Raw genomic sequence first — 26,558 nt, forward strand, 5'->3', positions numbered from 1 at the left:
TCCCATTATCTTCCGGTTTTTGTTATCAGCATTTGTGTTACATTTTACAGTTTTTGAGTGAATGTTGGTGTTTGGACTTTGTGTCAATGTCCCTGTACTTCATCTATATATGAGTATTGGTCTCTTACAATGAACTCTGATTCATCATGTGGATTCTAGTGTACAATCTGTATTATCATGGTGATTATCACTACATTTTAAGGTCAAAAAGCTGATTTTGAATGGTATATTAATATCACTTACATACAGACACTATATGCTATCCCATAATACCTTTTACTGTGTATATCTGGCAACCAAAGCCTCCTGTTTTTACTGTAAATTAAACAGCATATTTTTACAGTGCATATTAAGTTGCAATATGCAGTTGTCTAAGAAGAAGCCCAAAAGTATAACTCAACATTTTATTGTATTTAAACAGTTCTTATATACAAAACACACATAATGAAGTTAAAATCTGGAATTTCACACTTTTTACAATCACTGGATACTTAAAACTTTAGGGAAGCAAAATTTGAAAGTTGAAAAAGTACAGTAAAACACTGAAAGAGTGTTGAAGTAGACATCCTGTTAATAGTGACACTCTAGAGATCCTAAGAGGGACAAAACACCAGAGCAGCAAATGTAACTTAAATACTGTAGTTAAATCACCTTCAGTAGCTTGAAATTGCAACTGGAAATAGTTTCTTTGATTATTATTTCCCAAATATAATTTATATCAAATTAATTACACGCCATATGCTTATTTTGATTGCAAGTTCTAACAGCCTTCATACTGTGTCTGTGTTTCTTTTCCGCTATTTAACTTTAAAACTCTCCCAATGGATTTGTGGTCTTAAAAGAGCCTTGAATTAACGAATCCAGTCGGCTTCTTTATGTGTACAAGAGGAGCCAGAGATCTTCCAGTAAATGCATGTGTTTTGCTCCCACTGGGAAGAGCTGTCAGGGACAAAGGTTTAGGGTGTGTCCAATATCTCAAATCAAATCTCTTCCTGCCAACTTTCAGTAAGCCAACATGGCACTGCTGTGATTATGAGGAAGGACAGAATTTAAAAACCTTTAGGGCACATAGAAACAGTGTCAATGTTGTTTTGCAAGAAATGAGTTTCCATTGTAGTCCACAAACAAGAAAGAATGCAAGAAAAGGGCTTGACGCTCTTGTTAAAACTTGAAAACTACTTGATAACATATCTCAAGCTTTCCCTTAACACAAAACAAAATTCTGACAAGTGGACACCTGCACTGAAATTGAAACCGCTCGTCCTCCAAGAATACTGTGAGTCAGCGACTACCTCTGATGACAAAACCAGATCTCTGGAAAATGGATCAATCTGTGCCACCTCCCACAACAAATTCTTCTTAGCATTTGCAGACATCACCAGGAAGTCACTTCACACCCCGTTCATGAAGTAGTTCAAAAGAATATATCACAACATGGGTGAAACTAATTGGGGGCTCGTCCGGGATCGCAACTCCAGCTAAAACCAAAAGCACACAGCTGTTCACAGCAGACATTCATCAAGATCCAGAGAATAAAACTCAGTCCCCAAATAACATCAGGTTGACTCCTTGTAAAGTCATTAGCTACACAGGTTACATACATTTCAAGAGGATTAACATCATATTTATACTCATAAAGTACATATGCTGTGCAATAATGACACTTTAAGAATACCATTAATGCATTATTAGTGGTGTTAGGCATAACCAGTGATTTGACCCTTCTCTATATTTCAAAGCTTGTAGCTTAATGTGAAGAGACACATAAAAGCAGAAGAGACAGTTAACATGTACAAAAGCTCCTATTCACTCTAAGTACAAAAACCCTGCTTAGTTGTTAATGAGAATTTTGCATGTCTTCTATAAACTTACAAGTATAGATAAAGCAAAATGTGATTTAAATGTTAGATTAAACATAAAAAAATAAACCTGTCAAGTGACATGAAATTAACTACTTGTTCAAACAGGATGTTCAGTGCAGGTTTGCGATCTATTTTTAGGATGTTGTTTGGGAAATGAGCCAGTGTAATATTGTGCATTGAGTTTATCCTTGAGGAAAGAGGCGAAAATACTCGATAACGATTGATTATCAGTCTGCTTCATTTTCTTTGCACTGACAAACTGTAATACCCTCAAATGTTCTTGGCTTATCTACAATCCAAGGAGTCTTCAAAGTTCCTGTTTCACAGGAAGACAGTAAAATGAGTGATGACAAAGAGAGATTGATGTCATTTTCATTCGCCATGTCTCTAATATAAAGGACTGGATATTGGAGTACATGATTAGCTAACACATGATGCAAAGTACATTTTGCACCATGATGTTTCTCCTGCACAGTTGTCAAAGTAAAATTGGTTCAAATGAAGTCAAGAAGGCATTTCCTCCTGCAATAGGATGGGAAACGGACTCAAACAATGGCAAAACAGATCAAATTACTGTAAAAGTCACTGTAACATTATGTCTTTAAGGTTCTCCTGAAGAATTGTGTCTTTGACCGCATGAAAGACGAAGCGAATGTTCTCAGTGTCAATGGCAGTGGTGAAGTGGTGGAAAAGTGGCTTGCTGCGGTTGCGACGTTTGCGGTTGAAGCATTGCACGAGATAGGTCTGCACGTCCTCCAGTCGGTGAGGGTCTCCCCGGAAGTCGGAAAAGTGTTTGCAAATGCTGACTTTGCGTACCTTCTCCACCAGAAGGTCCATCTTGTTGAGGAAGAGGATTATGGACACATTGGAAAAGAGCTTGTTGTTGACTATGGTCTCAAAGATGTTCATGGACTCCACCAGGCGGTTGGTGCGGCGGTCTTCCATCAGCACCTGGTCATACTCGCTGGAGGACACCATGAAGAGGATTGAGGTGATGCCGTCAAAGCACTGAAACCATTTCTGTCTCTGAGAGCGCTGGCCACCCACATCTACCATCTTAAATGGGATCTTCTTAATGACAAAATCATGCTCCACAATTCCCTTGGTGGCCTTCCTGGCCAAAAGAATGTCCTGTCGGCTCGGTACATAATTCTGTAAGAAAAGGTTGAGTAAAATTGAGTCAACAGCAAGTACACTGTTTATCATTAGATAGCATGATTGTTTTTTAGCACAAATCAAACAGTTTTTAGCAGTTTACTTCTGCTAAATTTATCTTAAATGTTTTTATTAACAATCTTATTATTTGCACAGCTCTTTTAGAGTTTTTTTATGGCTTGCGTTCTACTAGGGTTTTGTTTTTTAACCATTTGTGCAACCTAAAACATACTTAAAGTTAATACCTAAAACATACTTAAACATACAAAAGTAAAATAAGAGTGGTTCCCAGGCAATCTTTTGTCATAAACATATAACCTCTTAATGAAAATTGCCAGAAGGGCAGACAAAATGATCTTGAAGCAGTTTTCATAGGCCCCACATCCCACCCAAACTGACATGTATTTGTTTTGTCATTGGCCTTGGTTTCCGTGCTCACACAAAACACTTCCAGGCCTTTTTTTATCACTCATATGAGACACACTATGTGTTCTTGGCAACCTTGGCCAATATCAGTCTCAAAGAGACCATTTTACTTTCATTTTCAGTGTCTCCAGTCTTCAGTGTCACCACCTCTGCTGGGAAACAGTGTATAAAAAACACTATTCTGACTAACTATCTTTCCAGATGACTATCCTTGTTTATTTAATAGATATATCATCATTCAAACATTGAATGATCATATACCATGCAGAACTGGCACTAATAAATAATGCTGTGTTATCATGACTCACCAGTTGTCCAATCCGATCCAAGTTGTCCAGGAAATATTTCACTGATTCACTCTGTAAAAAAAAAGACCACAAAAAAGTGTTTTACTCTGCGCAATAATGGGCATTTCAACTTATTCACATTTATGATTTAATTTAAATGAAGCAGAACAAACTAAACAAATAATATAATAATTACATATATTTCTTCAGTTCTGTAATCGATTAAAGGATTAATAAACTACATTGAATAAACTACATTTTAAAATAAATTAACATAGAAAGCTGTTATATTGTGTTAATATAGATAATAAATAAATGCCGCTTTAGTGAGTATAAAATACTTTTTTTTTTAATACTACAGACCCCAAACTAGTGTAGCTCTTCTACTCAAGCAGGATAGTAAAAATATATTATTAAAAAAAACACACATTCTCAGTTCTTATTCTCACATAGTGATTTATTTGCAAAACTCTCTTTTAACATTTTTATTAAAACAAATAAGGCAACACGATCCCAAAAGCTGTTCTAATTCAGGAATGGAAAGTCTAAAAGTAACAGGATGTTCCTATCTTTGTCTGAGAACTATGTGGGACACTCATATCACATAGTGCCCGTCAGCAGAACTCCAGTTAACTCTATAATGTAGCTTTTACACATAATGCTCATAATCTCCTGTTACTTTATAAAGTGCTGTAGGGAGTCAGATGAAAAATCATTCTCAAGTATTGCTCCCTTGGACCAACATTTGGTTAAGTGCACATTAGCACATTTTATAGTCATGACCGCATTGCGTTAAGGTCTGTTTACATTACAGAACGTTGGCTGTAATAAATGGATCCTATAATTTCCAAACATTACAAATGAACAGGCACATAAACGCCTGCAGGCTCTAAGTCTTGAACTCAGCTCAGACTTTCACTCCTATAACTACAGGAGAATCAGGTCAGAAGTCAAAGCCCAATCCATAAATAAAGCTGACTGATGAGACGTCTGAAGCTCAGGGTGATCGGAGTCAGTACAGCATGTTCACACTGGTCTCATCCAAGAATCAATTATGTCTGCTGCCTTTATAAGCCACAATCTACTGATAACTGCATTTATTGCCCAATATCTGCAGACTTTTCCAAGCCCAAAAAAAAAAACATGTTCTGTCTTAATAGAATAGACTCCTTAGAATGAAGCAATAGAGAGATTAACTAAACTGCTGTGTTGAGCATTATTTCCTGACAAAGTTGTTTTCACGCAGGCTTTTGGATGGCAGACACTGCGACCTTGGCGTTTCAGTGGACATTGTCTGGAAAAGCAAAATGTGTCCTCTAGTTTGTGTGTGTCTCACAAAGGCCCCTGGCCTGGCCCATGTTCCCAACAGGAAACAGCTGTGTGTGAAAACAGGGGATTAGTAGAACAGCGCTGGCCCTCTATAACAGACTGAAGCCTAACACCCCAACCCTACACACAGCACACATACACAGCACATCATCATCAGAGTTTAATGTCACGCAGTCAGGAAATCACATAGATATCTGATAGCAGCGCCTGTGGCTTTTATCAATCTCTCTGTAGAATACGCACACACAATAAAAACATATGTATGTGAATATTGTATATATATATACACACACACACACACACACACATTTCTTTAAATGATTAAAATATATATTTATTCATAATTACATATAATTATATCATTTAATAATGATATTTCAAAAATAAAAAAGTATTTCATATTTTATATATTGCCCATATATATTTAATATGGGTCAAATATAACACATATTTTATATGGGCAACATATAAAATGTAAACCTTTTTTATTTTTTGAAATATCATTATTAAATTAAGTAATGTATTTTTTAGTTATATGATCAAAATGGGGAAAAAATGCATAAAGCCCCCCCAAAAAATATTTTTTGTTAGCTGAAATAAATACAGTTGAAATAAACTGAAACTGAAATATACTGTCATGACTCTACAACTAGCTAAACAAATTAACACAGAATTCATTTCATTTTAGATTAACACAGTATATTACAACATTTTAAACCTCATATGACCTCCATTAATCATAAAAATGCACCTAGATTTTATATTGTTATATTTCAGTGACAGTTAACACATTAACATGGGCTGCCCAAAGACTAAAATAAACACTCAATAAAGTGACAGTAAGTCAAAAGTGGAAACTAACAAAACTAAATTAAGTACAAGTACAAATTGAAAACAGCACTGAAATAAAAACTAAATTCAAAGCTACTATAATTCTGAACCAACTGATCCTTTATATTTTTTTCAGTCTTTTTAATCACTTTATGGGTATATTGTGATGTAATGTTATGGACAAAACATTGAAAGTACAGTTATATAAATGCATATAAATATTGGCATAGTAAATTCATCCCTATGCAGTATAGTCAGAAGCTGCAGTAGAACAGAGTTAAAGCTCAGGACTGTCAACCGACCCTTATCTGAGCTCTCTGATTGGTCCCTTCTCTGCACAAAAGTATATGCTGCAGGTCATTGGCCAGTAAAGCTTAAGGTCTCCCTCCTCCCTCCATCTGAGCTCAACATGCACATGACGGCCTGCTGAGAGTGTGGGAAAGATCTACGCTGAGGCCTTGCAGGCCACCACCACAACTTTAGCACAATGTAAGAAAGTGTGCCCATGGGTATTTGTGCAGTGAGTAAGGGGAAGCATGATTGAGCACGGCCATGTACAGAGGCCTTAACCCCTTCCTTTCCCAGTGGTGATCTCAATCTCAGTCCCCTTCAAATAAACAGCAGATCTCCAGAAATGAGATCCAATTAAAGGCATCCCTTATGACCCTTGACTGAAATATAGACCCTAATCGCTTAGTAACTAAGGGAAATGCCTTGAAGGATAACATATTTAGGTTAAAAAAATATCTTGAGAAGCACATGACATAAAACTAGCCCTGATAAATCTTGCAGTATTCTCTGTTTCGATCAAACAGCATCGGTGTCGTCTTGGGAAAGAGCTCATATGAACAAAGCTGAGTGGAAGGGATGAATGCTTTTCTAAAGTTTCAGCGGGTCCATCAGGGATTCTTTTCACCTCACACTTTGTTATATCTGACAATAAAACCTTCCTCGGCATTGAGTGGAGATCTAACTTAAGTGATGTTCAACTGCCAGATCCAGCAGCTGTGCTTTGTTGGTGGATAACTGTTCCACGGTGACTAAGAACAGACATATCACTGGATGTTTTCATTTCGCTCTCTGTAGGAAATGTATTGTGCCGATCTAGAAAAGTGCAATAGAGCTGTATGTTCCTTTTTTGCAAATGAATTGCAAATGAGATTTAAGCATTTAAGATGACTTGCCTTAAATGTCACTTTGATGCAATACAATAGCTTTGTGTGATGAACCGGGGACTTGCAATATAAAATCTTATCATTTTTTGGAGTCCTCATTCATTTTCACTATTTGGAAAAGAGGAGCTGAGACATTATTCAAAATATCCCCTTATATATATATATAATGGTCTTCTAAAAAATATCAAGTCAATAGCAAAACTTCGAAATTAATTTCTTTTCATTTCAGAGAGAAAAACAGCCCTCTTCTGCAGTGATGATGTCCGCCCTTGCCTTCGTAAATATCAGACTATGTAAATAATCCTCATGCAAAACAAACAGAGCTTGATTTCCCGGTTCTTGGAGTGGGATTGCCTATTTGGTTTGGATGCGAGCATATTAATCCCCCACATGGAGCTCCTTCACCTCCAGAACTTCACAGAACCTCGGGCTGCTCCCACACTGTTGATCTAGCTGTAACCGTACACCTCGCCTTTTATCTTTGCGTATAGACTATTATTATGATTTCTGAATTGGAGGAGACCAGTAGAAGGAAAATGGACGAGTGTCAGGGAACTCTGAAAACAATTTGGAGACTTACATTATGCCAGAGGTATGTTAACAATAACATGAGCTGTGTTCCTAGAAACAAAAAACTAATGCTGTAAGCCTTAATGCTGTTTAAAATTATATATGTGTACATAGCCATTTAAAAGTTTGGGGTCAGTAATAAATTACTACTTTAATTCAGCAAAGATGCATTAAATTGATCAAAAGTGACAGACATTTATAATGTTATAAACTATTTCTATTTCAAACAAATGCAGTTCTTTTGATATTTCTATTCATCAAAAATCTATTTCTACATGTTAAGCAGCACAACTGTATTACTTAATATTTCATATCAAATAAATGCAGCCTTGGTGAGGATAAGAGGTATCTTTCAAAAACAATACAAAATCTTGCAGATCCCAAACTTTTAAACTGCATAGTGTATATTAAAAATTATACGATTAATCACTGACAGCACTATAAAATATGTTATTTTGTTAATATTGTTTAGTTTTGTTAATGTAATGTTTTAGTTCAAATGTTTTAGGTGCACATACCACATAAATTAAGTGGAACAACACTGATAGATGAGTCTCTCTGGACTATCCAAATGCATCTAAAGGAGCTTCGTTCCCTCCAGAGCCTCAGCAAATATATGTATCTTTACAGTAGAGTGACACATAGCTGCTCTCAATATAGAAAATGGTCAAAATGTCACGTATGAAAAGACTGGCTAAGAAATCTGTCCACAGGTCTCTGACATCTCACATTAGTGCCTGTGCATAGTGACTACTGTTGAACAATACCATGACAGAAATGTCACTTCTGAGCATGAAGATCTATACACTCTGTCAATCTAATGCATTGCTCGGTTTCAGACCAATGATAGCCAGTCAGAAGAACAGGAACCATCTGCTCTGTTGACCCACAAGATAACCAAAATATAATATAAGCTATAGGGCCATAACTAATAACTATTAAACTTTCAATGAATCAATTATTTCTCCGATCCAATAAAAAAAGACTAAAGATTTTAGTTCCATCATAATACTGAAAAAGCATTGTTGTCCTCCAAACAATGTGCAAATATGCTATATATTGTTATATATCCTTTAAATGTAATATAATATTTAAATACAATAATATACGTATAAATACCACAATGTAAGAGTTGTTCATATAATCACAAATAAACATAATAACATAAATAGTTTGTTAGTGTGTTACTGAAATTTTTGTGCTCATAAATGTCAAGAATTCTTTAGTATAATGCCATTAAAGTTACAGTTCTTATAAAAATATGATTGCTGGCATTACATGATTTTAATTAGTTTTATTTTAAACAAATTTAATGTACAATATTTCATGAAAATTACTAAATTAATTCACTGCACTTCTCTGCTGTGCTCTAAACACTGCGATACTCTCCTGACTTTGAATTTCTAACGTTTAGAAAATACAGTGAGTGATGTGCTTTAAAAACACATGGCCACATGAAACTAACAATATGTCTATGACCTTCTCTGAAGAATTTAATATAAAATACTCTAATGGAAATTTGGTTAAATTTTTTCTGATGTAGCTCAGTCCCTTTTTTCATAGAAAGATGGTCTTCACTATTGTAAAGTGTCATCAATAAAGACATATGAAACTAATCGATAATTGCTGAATTGTTGATCATTTTATTATGGATTTATATAGATTTTATCAGTTAGTTGTTGCAGCCCTAGTGTCATCATTTCCTCAACTCAATATAAGTGTGACCTCAGTGGCGTGGCCTCAGCAGCAGACGCAGTCTGTCAAGTCCTCTGTAATGTGAGAATGTGTAAAAAGTGCGAGACTAAGAGCCGAGCAGCTGTTTTTGCTCCTCCTTGGGCACTCTATGGCTCTGCGGGTATTTTCCTCTTTTCTCTCCTGTGTCACACCTCAATCAGTTCTGCTCATATCTTATCCATTCGCCTAATGGTGGCCCCTCAGGGAGACTGACCCTAGACAGGCCTGGAAACAAACCACTGACGGGTGGAATAAAAAAAAATAGTCAAGAAAAACAGTGGGTGTATGACGTTTTCAACAACAGCCAAACATCCAAGGACATGGCTGCCTGTAAAGTCAGTTTTTCCTCTTCCAATACAGTGCTCCCATTGGGTCTGTTTTCAGTAAGAACAGCCCACTCACCATCTGTTTCACAGGGGCTCAGAACTTAATATCTATTGCTAATCCTCACACTTTTCTCATGGACATGAAAGCGGTACTGAATTGTACTGAGCTTTACTGAACATGCTGATGGAGGAATCTCAATTTGTTCAATGTCTCTCTGAGAATTATGATCCTGGAACCTAAATTTAATGCATTTTGTATAAAATTCACACACACACACATATATAAAAGTTACACCTTCAAAAGTTTGGGGTCTGTACGATTTATTATGTTTGCTCACCAAGGTTCAAAATACAGTAAAAACAGTAATATTGTGAAATATTATTACAAAAAATTTTTATTTTAATATATTGTAAAAATGTAATTTATTCCTGTGATGATAAAGCTGAATTTTCAGCATCATTACACCCGTCTTCAGTGTCACATGATCTTTCAGAAATCGTTCTAATATGATGATTTGCTGCTCAAGAAACATTTCTTATTATTATCAATGTTGAAAACAGTTGTGCTGAATAATATTTTTGTGTTTTTTTCAGAGGTTTCTTTGATGAATAGAAAGTTCATAAGAAATTAAATAGAAATGTTTTGTAACATTACAAATGTCTTTACTGTCAATTCATTCAATAATGTCCTTGCTGAATAAAAGTATTCATTTCTTAAAAAAAAAAAAAATTTTTAAAAAACGTACTAACCCTTAACTTTTGGTAGTGTATAATGTGGCTCATGTATTTCTCATGTCATTCCAAACTCATATGACTTTCTTTTTTCTATGAAACACATAAAGAGACATTTTAAAGAATCAAGCCATTTCAATGAATGCAGAGCTTTCAGACTGCAATAAGGTCCTAAAAGCACTATAAAAAATATTTAAAAAGTGACCCACATGACTTATACACTATTTTTCACGTTTTCTGAAGTCATGCAATAGTGATGTGTGAGAAACTGATTCAAAATGTAAATTGTTATTCATTATAAACTAATAACCATTGTGACTGAATCACAATGGTGAGATGACCGTGAGGTGAACTTGAGAACCAATTTGTGAACAAACCATTCAGACTGATTTTGTGAGCCAATTCGGTTGATTCATTGAAAAGATTTGACTCCAAAATCTTTTTTTTTTTTTTACAGCTGAAATCTCAAATCTCCATTAATTGAAATCACATGCAAGCAGCACATGTAACTAAAAAAAAGTTTTCTTTAGCGTTCCACAAAACAGAAGAAAGTCATTGAAAGTCATGAGGGTGGATAAAAATGAAAAAAAGCCTCTTCAAACCAATCTTTATCCAGATTGAATTGTTTTAGTGCCTAAACAATTTAAGGGGAAAAATTAAACATTTCATTGAAAAGTGTGATTCTTTAGTCTCTGAATAAAAGTAAAAAAGATAAAAAAAGACAAAAAAAATCATATTTTCCATTATAAGAAGTCAAATAACCTTGGTAAGCCACTTTGGCGTATAATCTCCAGCCTAGGAATGTCAAGGCAATGGAAGTGTTTGTCATGGTCATATCAAACCTCAGCAATGCCTGTAGAGTACTTTGACTAAGTTGTACTATAATGGCCTAGATAGGGCAGACAGACAGATAGGACACTGGAGGAGCAGGCCAAAATGAGCGTACATTTATCGCTCCTGACAGTCTGTCTGCAGATAGCACATGACAGATGACAGGGCAGTCAGAGAAATATGGCTGAATGCACTAGTGACACCTCTCAGAGTCAAAAGCCATTCTGCCCCGTCCCTTCCATTCTGTCTTCTGAGAAATTAGGGGTTATAGTGAAGTTAGCGAGGACATGACGCCCAGAATAAGCGAAAGAAATGGGATGTAGGAATGATAGGAATCTGGAAACATTGAGTTTAGCTGTTTAAGATGTTGGATTACAGGTCAAGGTCTATAAATTAACTTTTGTTAAGGAATAGCACTGGCACACGGCAGAGAAAAGAGAACCTAAAAGCATATTAGTGATCAAGATACATAGAGAACAATCTGCACCGCTCACTTTCTTCAAGCTCCTTTTAAGCCTTTTCTACTCAGACGCAGATGAATCTCACAAAACATTTCACATTTAAAAAAAAAAAAAAAGTTGTCATAAAAATAAATTAAATTAATAAACAAATTTTTGTGACATTGTGACATTTTCATGACAATTAAGCTCCTCCCATTACATTATCATTACTGTAATATGAAAAAAATAATGATATATTATTTAAAATGAAAAAAAGTACAGCCGGAGCACAATTGTAATTATACATTATGGCCGTATTTGCTCAATTTAATGATCATATAATAATAATAATAATAATAATAATAATACAAATTTGTATTAATAATATTAACTGTAATACAGTAATTACAGTAATGTGAATGGACATTTTTAGCATTAATGTCACAAATGTAAAAACATAAAATAAAAGTAGGAAAATTCATTCCCATTATGCAATAAATAATAAATTGCTTTTTTCTTTGATTTGAGGGTGAAATGTCACCCACACATTTTAGATTCACCCTGTTGTCCTACTGCAAGTAAAACTGCAATCTGCAAGAAACACCAGTTTGTTTGTCTCAAAAGAACAGAAGCGAGGTGCATCAAAGACTGCCACCAAATGTACAGTAAGCCTATGTGTTTATTTAGAAAAGATGGAAAAGATCTAAATATAGTGAAATATAAATATCTATTTTCATTTCCGGATGCCCTAAATGGAGGAAGTATTAAAATGGCTTTTAAGCTATTTTTATAGATTAGCTATGTGAAACAATTCAGTGGAAGAACATGAACAATTTTGAAAGCAGCAATAATGTCATAAGGCCATTTAGTAGCAAAGCTATTTATCTAATGTCTACATCTGCCTCATTCCATGCTTTTTCTTGCTCTCTGTAAATAAATAAAAAAACCTGAGGAATTAATCAAATGTTTTCTGGAAGTGATCTCAGCAAACATCTCGGCCAAAACACACAAAACATCTGGTCAGTATGCCTTCATCAATCTTGCCACTACCGATTAACTGCAGTAATTAACCGTAACTCTCTCTGAACCATGAATGACATTGTGTCTGGGTTTCCTCCATTTATTCACTTCTCATACATTCAAACCGGGCTCTGCTATGAATGTCCCAGTCCAGTGTCTATATCCCAGCTGTATGAATAAGTCTGGCTATGTTCCGGGGTGGAGCGTGTTACCCGTTGACCGGGAGTCAACTGAGCAACAATAGGGCATTATTTACCCTGGCCGCAGCCAAAGGAGTGGCAGGACTCACTCAGCGAGAAAAGATCTCCCACAGCTCAGCACTCTTCTACGCCCGCGTATTGCACACACTCTTAGACAGATTTACTTTAATTACAGAGTGTGTAAAAACCAGGCAACTATTGACTAAGCACACTCCGCACCAGCAGCCACAAACGCTCAGCAGTAATCGCAGCCACATCCGCTGGAGAGAGAAGCCGGATTGATTTAATAAGAAGAGTGGACTGACAAAAGCGCAAAGTCTAGGGAGGTGCTGATACAAATTAAGATGCCGCAAGCCAAAAATGGAAGATATCCTTAATGAGAAGTATATGCAACATTCATGATCCAAAGGGATTTAAAGGGAAATGAAAATTCTCTCATCATTTATTCAGCCTTAAGTATTTTTCCAAACAGAATTTTGCAATAATTGATGCCAAGGATATCCAAGTATGCAAGGCTATACCAAATTAAAATGGTATAGCTTTTTATGTATAAAACCTATAATGCGTGAGAAAAATTAATAAAATGTCATCTGGAAAATATTTACTTAATAAAAAGCTGACAGTGATCTTCTTTCCACTCACTATTAAGGCCTGTTCACACCATAATGATAAAAACTAATTTGGTCAGATTTTAATTAGAAAAAACAGTTTTTAATGCTTCTGTTCAAACTGACATGAACATTCTCGTGCCGCCAATGTGATGGATTTTTCAATGGACAGGCATTCAAATTTATTTTCACTGCACTGCAAACTGCAAACAAAACTGGCTAGCCAAAAAGATTCATGCCCACATAGTCACTATTATATAAACTTGATGGCACTCACAGACATTAGTTTGCTGACCGACGGACCAAATTTTTTGTGTTGGTGTGAAAAGGTCTTTAGAGTAGCCTACAGCTAGCTGTAAAGACCTGAAAAGAAAGATTTTCAATCCATTTTATGTGTTTTATTCTCAAATAGTAAATATAGTACCAAAGTAATTTAATAGAGAATATTGCCCTCATTGAAGGTACAACAAAGAATATAAAAGTACTTTTTCCACAAAATAATTACATAATGTAATAATGTTAATAATAATAAAATGGGTCAATGTGTTTAAATTTATGGTGTTAATCTTTTTTAACTGATGTCTAAAGTTAACTCATTAATTTTGACAGTACTAGATGCATTTTTTTCTCACAAAATTTCCACTGAACCTCTTGTGGCTCACCAAAAAAAATCCCTGGCTCCTACAGAAACATACAAGGATATGTTTAGCATGATGTTGAAGCTGCACTTTTCCAGCTCATTCTCATTTGCATATATTCCAATAAGCCATGTAAAGACACTTGTCTGTAAAATATTGCATGCAAAATAGCAGCTCAGACATTCTGCAAAACATCTCCTTTAGTGTTCTAAAAAAGGGAACGTCACACGATTTTGGAAGGACACATGCGCGAGTAAACCATTTCTCTGCAGAAAACATGGAGAATACGAAACTAGCTTTTGACAGAAGTAGACATGCATTGGCTTCTGGTTGTGTTTGTGTTGTGCTGATGTCTAGGCTGGCTGTGCTATTGGGGAGGTGGACTGGTCTCTGGAGATCTACGCTGCAGCTGCTCAGGAATGTTCTGCTTATCTCCAGCTCTTCTGAGGAAGGCTTATGTTCTGCTATAAGCAATCGCTTCTAGTCCGCTCAGTAAACAAATGCGCCCTTCCTCTGTATGGACTCACTTTATGTATTTTGGATTGGCCCTCTAAGACCATCAAACAATTCAAATGGGCCCCGCATTTACAGAATGGAAACAGAAAAATGGAGCGAGGCAGGCCCGAGCCCGGTGAGACTTCCAGGAGGCATCGTAAACTATTAAAGATCATCCTTAAAATTGTTGTTTCTGGGTAACTACGCACAGCACGGTGGCTCGTTCTGCTGCCAGGAATCTTGTTAAAACATCTTGTACAGAAAAAGTGGGGTAACGGGAAGCTTACCAGCACCCATCTTATTTTCAGCCGTGAGGAATTTAAGACACATCCCAGCAACATCAATCTCCCTGAGGAATGTTGAATGCCGCCCAGCTTTTGGGCAGCGGCGGGGGTATCTTTCTTGGGTCACGAGCTGAAATGTTCTTATGTGGGGCGGGTTTGTGAAACCTGAAAAATGTCTTCATTTCTGCTCTTTGTGTACATGAGATAACAAGCTCACTAATGGAATGTCTCAGCACATATAATGATGTTCTATGTGGTTTTATGTGCTGAAGCTCACAGGACAAGGCCCACTGTCATTTGGGATGGTTCTGTGTAAATGACAACCCCACCCTCTCTTTTACAGTCTTACAAAGGGACATCATTACTCCTTCTGCAGATTCTTTCATTGGCAAAAGCCCAGCGAGCTTCCCTGTTATGGCTGAGACGGCTTTCCACAGATGAAATATAACTGGGGCTTCGCATTTAACAAACATAGATCTTGTCCTCTGACAAAAGCTCTCACATAGGCGCTACAAAACACAGAGGCAGAAAAACTGGAATGTCTCCATTCATCAGGTCCTGACTATCATGGGGCAAAATAAAAATGATGAATTAAACATCTACTTCATGTCCTTATGGTAACAACAATAACAACAGACTATAAGATGATCATCCCATGTCATGATGTGCATGTGTGCGAGGTCTTTTTGAAAAAGTAGTCAGATTGAATCATTTACATGCTGAATTTTTCCTGTTGATTGTATTATTTCAGATCTACATAACCCCTTTAAATTCGATCGAAATTTAATTTGGATCAATCTCAATATTTACATGAAGGCTTTCCAGTCCGATTGAGCCATCAATCCAATTATAAACTGATTATTTGGGTGCATGTAAACAGCTATTGTAAGATATAAAGTTACATTTGCAAAATGAAAATCACAATTATGAAATTTAAAGCCATATTGTGTGATATAAAGTCACTTTGTAAGCATATAAATAGAGGCACTATTACGAGAAATATAGTCGTAATCATGAGACAATTACCTTTTTATTTTTTATGGAAATGATTATATTTTTTAAAGTTATATTTTGCATTAGCAAAATGGAGCCTATTTAAGACCTTTTTAATGTTATTTTTATCACAGTTAAGGATAATCATGAGTAACTGAGTATTCGTACATCATAGAAGCATTTGTTAAACTGGCTTTCATTTATGCATATTATATATTTTTTAAATAATTTACAATCGTTGTGCATAGTCCGTTGTAATCTGTTTTACTGTAATGAAAATCACAATGCAAAAAGTTTTAATGGCTTCATTTTCTTTATGCAAAATATAATGTCCCATTTTTCTGTTAATTTAGAGGTGAAATCTGATCAATAATACAAAACACAGTCTTTGTGACAATCATCCTGTTATGGACGCACAGCTTCTGCCAATATTAGTAACACTGTAATTACTCAATTTTCATTTTCAGTTTCAAGACAAATCATTTAATTTAATATGGAAGGAATTAAGCTTTCCGATAAATCATACAAATATTCAAAAGGTTTTACAATGATTATTCAACAGAGTGTCTCACTTTACTTGATATACAAGCAACCAGGGCCGTTTCTAGCCAATTTGACGCCCTAGGCACATGCAACAATCGGGCAGCAATTGACAGCACTCTGATCTAGTGGCATACAGGCATCGTCAGATTGACAGTACTCTAGCCCAATAATGTTGGGGGATCCAGTGGGGGCAGCAGTCATATTTCAGGGTGACCGTGCCACTCTTTATCACAACCCTGCTAAAAGTGCCAGTACGTGCGCTCATTGGCGCCCCTTCAGCTGGTGGCGCCCTAGGCGACCGCCTAGCTCGCCTATGCCTAGAAACGGCCCTGCAAGCAACCCACCCTTTTTTTAAAAAAAATGGATGTGAATATTATGGTGAGTTTGTCAGGAAGGAATTTATGATGGCTCTGACTCAACTGTGGTGAAGCTGCATTGCACAGACAGATCTCTTCTCTGGTCTGGGCTGTGGCTGAGATCTAGTGTGGTTTCTTGGGGGGCAGCAACGTCAGCCTTCAACAAAGCAGCAATACAGACTTCCTGTCCATGAACTCTCCGCAGCCTTCAAGCATAGCAACGTTTGTGTCCAATCACAATATAACTAGAGCCGCATTCCCGCTAACGGCAAGTCTTGTGATTTTGGCAGCATCATTGACAATGGATCCAGTCCATTTTCTTTGTTTTTTTGCATTACTTACACACTTTAAAGCCAGTTTTCCTTTAAATTTTCCTCATAAATACTGGTGGAGGGAAATTACATCTCAGCGAATCACGTCACTCAACCATTAAACTCAAATCACAGAGATTTATCAAGATCCATTCAGCCAACTCGATACAATCCCGTAACATTTATCACATTCAATGGTCATAGGGATTTCTGACATTAATTTAGGGTTGCATACTGACAAAAAGTCTTATGCTTGTTTCTCATGGTCAATGCCAATGCTTTTCCCTAAAGAGATCTTCTAATAGACTACAACTGAGTACAGAAGGCCCTCCCTTGCACCGCCACAATCCTCCCAAGAACTGGAAGAATGGAGCAGACACTGGTAGAATCCGGGCCAAGATCCTCACAAAGAGATGCATTAACTCTGCAAGTAAATGAAAAACCTGATGATGTTGATCATGTTGAGATGATCCCAAGAGCATCCTGAGTTTCAATGCAAGAAGAACATCACCGTCTGTACAAAGAGTCACTTGAGCAATGTCACACATTTCGGGTCATAATGTTTCTTTTGTTTTAAATGTTCAACATCCAGAAACTTCATGGTGTATTTCAGATTCTGAAATGATTCAATGCGATCTCTGATATTTGGACCCAACCTTGTATTGTGTACTTGTTTGTGGGATCTAGAGAGTTTCTGGTCTCATTAGCATGTACAACTTGCAGTCCTCTACTCAAGCACTCTGTGTATGTTTCAGAGTAGGACTAGTAGAAAAGAGACTTTCTGTGAAGAAGAAAAAAAGAGCAGCATTTCCATAGGCGCACTTTTGTTTGGGGTAGAAACGAAGACTTGTACGACAGGGTAAATTCTGGGCCTCTGGTCAATAGGGAACAGGAGTTACTCAGTCGGACAGGCTGAGCCCTGTAATATCCTCCCACTCACTGGCTTCTGAATGGACTCACAAACAAACAGGCCTTCACAGAGGAGAGAGAAGAAAAGAGACTGAGGGAGGCTGGGGCACCAACCCTTTGGCCCAGACAGCCAGTTCAACGTAATGACCCATATAGGGTCAAAAGACTCATGTCACAGACCAAAAGGAAAAACAGCTGGGTCAAACTCCACAGACGTCACACATGTTTCATTTATGCATATTTTCAAAAATATGCAAATAATGGCTTTAAAGTGGCAGATAAAAAGCTTATTCGCCTAGATGTTGGATGTTACAAGATTCTTAGTTCTTCTCAATAAATGTCCTGTATTTATAATTATTATCCATCATTTGATGGACTAGGTTTTAAATTCTCAGTCATTCTCTAGTTTTATCTATAGTTAAAGCGCTGTGTTTTGGGTTTTGTTTTTTTCTTTTAATCTTCTTTTGCAATGGGAAAAAACAACAGACTTGCAGTCTTGAGATCTGTTCATTTGAATCAATACTTCACTGAATTATTTAACTGTACTACACTACGTACTTCTTTTTAAATCCTCACTCACATCTCTTTCCTGGTCTATTTTTGCCAGGGTGCTTTAAAACATTATTTTCTTCCTTTTTATTCACTTTTAATCCATATTAGCATACTGTAGCATAAAATGCCCTTCTGGTCATTGTTAGATCCAGAATCTACAAAGATCCTCACACTCAGTATTTTTTCTTCTTCTTTTTCCTTTTGTGAATTTTGAGATAATAATTGAAATAATTTCAGCATTTTGTGTAAATCTTATCTACTGTTATTAATTTGTATTATAGACTATATCAGTATCTACACATCCTTAAGCAAGAGCCGATGATGCAATCCACTTGTGAAAAAGAAACAAAAATGCAGGGGTTTTTGGGGGCAGAACTCTGTCCACAGATGAACTCATCATATAAGAGCAAAAGACAGAAATAAGATTACAGCCCTATGTTCTTAGCCTTTGAAATGAGTATGACCACAGCAAAAGGTCATGAGCTACTTCATCAAAATAATCAGTGAGATGCTTCAGACACTTTATGCTCTCAATTTCTGTGGAAAATTACATTTTATGAAGGTTTTTTTTCTCTCTTTATAGACAAAAGAACATGAGCACCAAGAAGGCAAACCATCTCATGCATGAAGGGAAATTTGTGCCATTTCCTCACAGGTTTCCTCGCTGTCTATCCTGTCCTCCATCCTGCTCCATTGACCTAGATCTTCAGGACTCTCAACAAAGCTTAAAAATTCATAAAGATCCAGAGGTACTGTGACAGAGATGTGTATGTGAATCGCATTGCTCCAGTGCGCAGTCAGAGCGATTAGAGTTTGAGAGACTCCTGTGCACAGCTTCTGAACTCATTAAAGTCCTGTGGCAACGTACACGCTGAGATGAGATGCACATAAATAAGTCAAGCTTCCTCTGCTTTTCTGCACTCAGCAGGCTTAATTAAGGGCCCCAGTGTCTAGCTTTAATAGCTAGGCCAAAGATTTCCATCTAACTGACACTGAAATATTACCATATTTCCCGTACCCTCTTGGCTATCAACTGGTAAAGAACATGGGTTTGATTCTCAGGGAACACACATACTTGTAAAACGTATACCTTGAAGGAAGAATATTATATATATATATAAAACTTTTGAACAGTAGTGCACTTATAAAATTTAATTAATTATTTATTTTTATTTATTTAGCCAAATTATTTTCCCCAAAGAATCTCACTAAATAATATCACTATTTCTGTCATGACAACTCTCGGAGGGATTGGCATGGTAATGTACATGACAATGTTAATGTATTTGGTTTTGGCGGAATAGATCTGCTACGCTGCTGCTGCTGCACCTCGTAGCAGATCTATACAGGTGGAGCTGGGGAAGGTAGAGGATTTCTGAAGCAAGCTGCACTGCTACGGCAAGCTCTAGTCATATATTTGAATGTTGAGCAGCGAGCTCATTGGCTACCAATACAGGAGAGAACCAATCAGCTGTGCCATGTGATAATGATGTCATTACGTCAGATTGAGTTAGACCTATCGGACTGCGCCATCAGAGTTTCATGCCAGAACTCTGTATATATCCCAAAGGTTAGTCAGATTATTATCTGAGTGTGCTGCCCATTGAAGCTCCACTTTAGGAGGCTATCTATGAACGATCGCCACTGTGCCCTTGAGCAGTGCACTTACCCCAGGTAAATAATAGATTATTTGTTTTATGAGAACACACATTGCCGTGTGGCTCTTCCTGTGAAGAGTATCCAGATGGTACAGGTTGTCAGGAAATGTATTGTGATTACACTCACCAGCTGAAACTCACTCCGTCGCCCGTAGGCTTCCAGGATGCCACTATCATTCCAGAGTGCCTGCAGGGCTGGGGCGTACAGCTGAAAGGTGCAGGGTTCGACGGGCATTCCTGCTTTGTTTTCAAAGGACATAACAAACATGCCATGCTTCTCGTTCTCAGAGTTCTGCCAAGAAACGCCAAGTTTGTCTCGGGCATCCACTAGTACCCGCATCCCCTTTGAGAAAAAGAAAGACAAAGAGAAGGAGAGAGATATTAATGCCATGTTTCTCTGGGGTGTAGAATTGCAGCAGGGTGTGTCCTCTGGAGCTGACCTTCTATAACAGGAAGATGAAACAATTCTTCTGGAGACAAAATAAAGATGTCTTCATGTAACACCTACATCACACTTTAAACCTGCTAAAATTCTGTCTCTGTAAATCTCCCACGCTCAATTTCAAACCACTTATGTTATGTTAAAAGGGGCAAATTATTGAAGTCTTAAAATCAACCTCAAATCAGAATTGACCAGAATTGTGTTGTTATGTTGGTCTTAATACCTTTGGTACACGTTTCATTGAGTGTTAGAGCCTGTGTTTACAACAAGACAAATGTTCGGTGCAACAAATTATTGAGATAAACGTTTTAATTTGAAAGAATGTCTGTTAATGCATCTGTCTAAGTGCCACTTAATGTCAGAGAATGAATCTGCATTTTCATTCAGCCGTTTCTAACAAATCGGTCTAAATGGACAAAACAAATGCGAAAATCTGACCAAATTTTTTGTGTTGGTGTGAACAGGCCTTTAAACAAAAATGCCAGAGGGAAGGTAGAACATTTTGTAAAGCTACTACTCTTTTGGTGCAAAAAAAAACCTTGCCTAGCATTATAATAGTACCTCAGGGTAAAAATTACATACGAAAAAAAAATAAAGTCAAGAATATGGTCCCTTTAAATATATACCACTGTCAGCTGTCACAACTTAAAGACAAATCTGAAGTGTGCTTGTACTGCATTTAGAAGAAGCTTAGACTGCTGGCACTCAGTCACGACATGTATATTCAAAAGATCCCAGAACTGAAACACTCAACTCTGAAGCCAAAAATGAAAACATCTCCAGAAAGCTCTGTTGAGAACAGCAATCGCACTGAAACTAAACTTCCGCGATGAGCCTCTTTGCTTCCAAGCATAACAGCGAATACACAAAACCCTGAACTGAGCCTTTGGCAGTTACCAGGAGGGTTGGGCTCTGTGGAGGAGCAGGAATATCATGAGATGCTTTGTAAATGTAACATAAGGTCATTGACTTTTCTTGATAATAACTGCAGTACTATCAACCGAGGCAAAATCCTCCTTTGCAACACATTTCACCCTCCTTTTGGTGCACTGGAATAACATCCTGATTTTCAGAGTCCCAGAAGGGGGTCCTGGTCCTCTTCCTCTGTTCTACAGGGCCACGTATGAATCATCAACACTAGCACTCAAAAGTGCCCTGAGCAAACGTATGCTACAGTAATTAGAGCGCTCAGTGAGCCTTTGTCTCCGAAGAAGATAAAGGGTCCCTCAGGCACAGGTGCTTCGTGGGATTTGACCCAGTGGCCCGGACGAGTGCATTTAATGGCATTTCTGCACATCAGGTCAATGGGTTGAGCTTAAGGGCAATGAAAGCTCCTAGTCTGTCCGCATGTGTGAGGGATCTGTACATCAACATGAGACGGTTGCATTGCAAAACCAATAAAACAGCGGGGAGCGACAGGAAATGAATGCGGTACAGTCCTGTTAGTCTGGCTGTCTCCATCAAATCCTGAGATTCCCCCATCTCCCAAATCCCAAGATTCCCCAAGCCATCAAACAGTTCACAAATGTAAACAGTTGTTTGTGCTTAAGGCCTCACTACTGTTTCTGCTTAATGCTCTTAATACTGTGCCTTAGTCCAGGGTTGTCAGGGTACTTTCCTAGGGGCCAAACTCAGTCACACTTCAGCCTTTATTGTCTCCAAGTGGCAGCCCCCCAAACCCACCCATCCATCTCTGACCTTTCACCCACTTCTGGCCAGTACTATCAGGAAAGCGTAGACGTATCCTCCTGTCCTCCTTGGTCGGATCCATTGACACAGTCAGGGTGAAAGAAAAGAGAGAGTGGGTAGGCAGCTTTATCACAGTGGAGAGGTCAGTTGCAGGGCTTCCAATCTCTTCCTGAGTCATGGCAAAGTCCCAAAAATAGCTCTGAAAGCCACCAAAACCTCACCTCGCCATGAGCAAGGCTCCTATCGTTTCTGAAATGCCTCCTGAAAAACAAGCCCTAAGTGTTTGTTTTAAATGGCATTTTCCAAATAAACTTGTTTTGTAAGTCTTAAGCAAAAAGCCACATACTTTTCCATGTGATTTTTAAGTCTACAACAGACAATTCTAGATATTCCCTTTGTTATTTGTTGAAAAAGGGTGATTTCCTGAATGTAGAGCACATAATGATATTCATGGATCTTGGTTTCTGCCGAGAGACACAGCTGACAGCGAATCCAATCCGTTGGTCCTCATCTGACATGCATTAAACGGGCCCTGCGTGTCAAGCACAGTAATTACTCCAGTGGTGGTAATGGCAGTGCTGTGATTTCGCAGCGTAAGCAGATGTGGGGAGCGGACCAGGCAGCCGCTCACAGGTTCCCCACCGCTGTGCGACCACAGCTAAATCAGCAACAACTCCTTAGCCATAAACAAGCCGCCTGTGAAGGAGCCTCCCAAGACTCTGGTCACAGAGAAACTCTCAGATTTATCACACAGGAAGATGGGCTTGATATATGTTTTTCCCTGTGTCACCCTTCAGCCACTTCCTGTATCCTCCCCCGCAAACATAGTTTGAGCAGGATGCATGAATTTAAACTTTTTGCTCTGGTAAATTTTTTGGTAACGTGCTCATCCGTACACGCTCTCCTTAGGATGATGGAGCAAAAACACATTCTGGGCAGTTACTGAAAACCGCAACTATTTTCTCAAGGATGTAGTAAACAGAGGAAATGCTCCACTGCCAATGGTGTCCCATTGCACAAGAGATCAAGAGCTTTGCAATAGGGAAACTGACTCTTGAAGGGTCAAAGTGACGAGTGAGGGGTACGAGGGGCTAAACGGAGGTGAGATCTTATCGTGTCCCAACACGCAGTGTCAGTATAAGGTCAGTCTTTAGACCACTCTACTATCAAAGATAGCTTTCTAAAAGGCTACTAAAGAGTTAACAGAAAAGACTAGATAGCTAGCTACTGATCTAGGAAGTAATAAATTCCCAGACATAAATTACTCAGCCTACTCAATGTGGGTTAACAAAAACAAGGCAGGAAAGCCTGACTGTGGTGTATCAAATCATTTATTTGGTCATTAAAGACTGTACTCTCAACACATTTAGCTTTATATTTAGTTAATGCAATCTATTACTATATCAAATGACATTGGGTGGGACTTGGTTTTATCCATCTGGTTTTGATTGGATCATCAAACCATCAAACAAGTGATATAGGATTTAAAGGCACAATATGTAAGATTTTTTAATTAAAATATCCCAAAACCACTAGAATACTGTTATATATTTTGCTGACTTGTGTACTTACATTATCCCAAATGTTTTGAAGAATGTTTAAATCCAGAAAAATAAGCAATTTTAACTAGTGTAAAGGACCGTGTCCATAGTGTCATTGCGTCGCCTGCCAATGACGTCATAACCCCTCGATTTTTCCGGTTTTATTTTGTTGAAAACATGGAAACCCCAAAGACACTTTAATATGTTATGCATTTTATTAGACAGGTGACGAACGCACAGAGTAGCATTATAACGGAATTTTCAATACACTCAAATGTATCAAGTATAAAACAGCACTGTTTTACCCCACATACGCATGACCGGAAGAAGCAGAAGCGGTCGACTGTGGCATAATAAAAGCTCTGCTGCTATCGAGCCGTGTATCGCGCTTGTCCTTCATTAGCAATCACTCCAGCGGCCTCGATTCGCTTCCACGACTTTTAGCCCCACCCTGCGTCATACTACAGTGACCTTAATAAGTCTTTAATACATTAGCTCATCAATTAACATGATTTCTGCCCTAGTCCCGTCGGATTGCATCGGCTGTGGGGATGAAGACAACAACTCCCATGATTCCACACTCAGTCACGGCGTCATCAAACTACGCCTTTGTTTCTTGTTTGTTTTGAATATGCACCCTCTAGCGACGAAAACTTACATATTGTGCCTTTAATTCAATTTAGATTTTATCTAACAAGGTTGTCTTTAAAAATAAACATTGATTGTAAAAACATTTTACACCCTCTCCAGACCACCTCCACAGGCTGAGGGCAAATGGTGCCATACTATCCAAAAGGCATTAATGGAAGGATCTGGAAAAAGTTGAGAGGACTATCTCCTGGACCTTTGTTACTGTAAAGTGGCTGAAATATAGATAATGTTATCTTTAAAATAACCAATAATTTGATCAGCACATAGGCTGAGATTCGCTCATGCGACTGTTAACCTCTGGGATTGTTTGTTCTAGTTTTTTCCACCCCTGAGAAAAAGTCTGGACTGGCTGATATCAGTGAAACAAACATCACCAACACTGTCATCATCCTAAAGCCTTCAGAGGGATGGGCTGAACAGCAGGGTGATGACAGACGGTCAGAAGGGAGATGATGGCACGACTGAATCGCCATTGTTTGCAGCATTCACTGTCTGTGCACTGAGGAGAGGTATTTCCTCTGGCACTGTGGACTGTGCAATACTGCAAGCCCATAGAGACCACCATTGTGGAGCTATTCCAATCTGACCTTGACTTCATCGCTGACAAACAAGGTCTCCAGTCCAGTTTTCAAGCCACTTCACACATCTTTAGACTGAAATTAAGTATTATCACATGCTTACTGGCCACTGTTGTACTGTCCTACAAAAAAAAAAATCCCCCACTAATGGGCAACTGTTTTAGACCTTAACTAAATTACATGAATTGCAAACCATTTTACAAAAGTTTTCACACCAATGTGGAACTTTTATACTTCTAAAAAAAAAAAGAAAAAAGCTTTAGTTCAATAAAAGCGCTGTAAAAACTGAAACTCTGCAGTTGTTACTCTATGGATGGATATTTCTAACTGACCTTTTCCTGACCTGACTTTTGTTGTTGTAGCCTAATGTAAGTTGATTTAGCCATGTTAAATAATATTTTGACTCAAATAAAAGCAGTTAATTTACTGTATCACGTGAAAAACTTTTTCATATTTATAAGTAGGGGAGAGTAAAATGAGCCTTTTTTACTCATGTGGTCCTCAAAATAAGGGAAAATGAGGCAGAAGTACAATGAAAGTATCTAAAGTAATTTCAGGATGTTTCCTATCATTTTAAATGATCACAATGTATCTTTGACAAAGAATTTAAAAAATATGGGTTATCATTTAAAAAAGTGTTCCTGTGGCTCAACTTGCCCCAGGTTAGGTTGCAGGGTCAGTGCAGGGTAAGATGCACCATCTGGGTGTAAACTGACCATCTAACTGAATCTGATTCAAACCCATGTGAAATCTCAAAGATAATTGACCTCTTTTAAAAACTGATTTAATAATGAATTTTACTTTTACAAATAGTCATATTTCTTTTCTTAAAGTTAACTTAAACAACATAAAACCAACCAAATTACGTTTAAATTTCAATACCTTTAATTGTTTGCATTTCTGAAACAATATATTGAACACCAAAGTTGTAACCTTCCCAAAAACAGACTAAACAGAGAATTTGCGGAGTAAAATTAAATAAAAACGTAATTAGAAAGAATGAATAAATGTTACTGAAACTAATAAACATTTTAGTCAAAAGATTCTTAGCACGGCAGCTTTTCTGCAATTCCAAACAGACCATTAGGGACTACAGGTGGAAAGATAAATGATTATAACGTGGTTAAAAGCATCTTCTGGTTCTTATCAGAGAAGGATTTGGTGTACTTATACACTGTCCTTATCAAATAAACTACAAATAATATGTATATATATGATCAACTAAACCAGTTGCGAAATATCACATTAAAATACCAGTTTATACTTCAGAGATTTAACTTAACTTCAGTTAAAAAGCTGGCTCAATGTATCACCTATATGCATCATAAATATTTTGAGGATGAATTTGCTTTGATGTAGCAGCCATTACATCTGACATGCTAAAATTGTACT

General features: G+C 37.4%; 1 protein-coding gene across 1 annotated transcript in view; it reads right to left on the bottom strand.

The window, feature by feature from the left end:
* Positions 1–424: 424 nt before the first annotated feature.
* LOC107758336 (guanine nucleotide-binding protein subunit alpha-12-like) overlaps positions 425–26,558 on the bottom strand; it is a 30,979-nt gene continuing 4,845 nt past the window's right edge. Inside the window, exons 2-4 of the mRNA XM_016576049.1 lie at positions 20,393–20,608; positions 3,752–3,802; positions 425–3,014 (exon numbers count right to left, since the gene is read on the bottom strand). Coding sequence (XP_016431535.1) covers positions 2,445–3,014; positions 3,752–3,802; positions 20,393–20,608 — 837 coding nt within the window. The 3' untranslated portion in view covers positions 425–2,444. The remainder of the gene's footprint in view (positions 3,015–3,751; positions 3,803–20,392; positions 20,609–26,558) is intronic.

Source organism: Sinocyclocheilus rhinocerous, unplaced genomic scaffold, assembly GCF_001515625.1.
Source record: "Sinocyclocheilus rhinocerous isolate Xijiao unplaced genomic scaffold, SAMN03320098_v1.1 scaffold2639, whole genome shotgun sequence".
NCBI lineage: Eukaryota > Metazoa > Chordata > Actinopteri > Cypriniformes > Cyprinidae > Sinocyclocheilus > Sinocyclocheilus rhinocerous.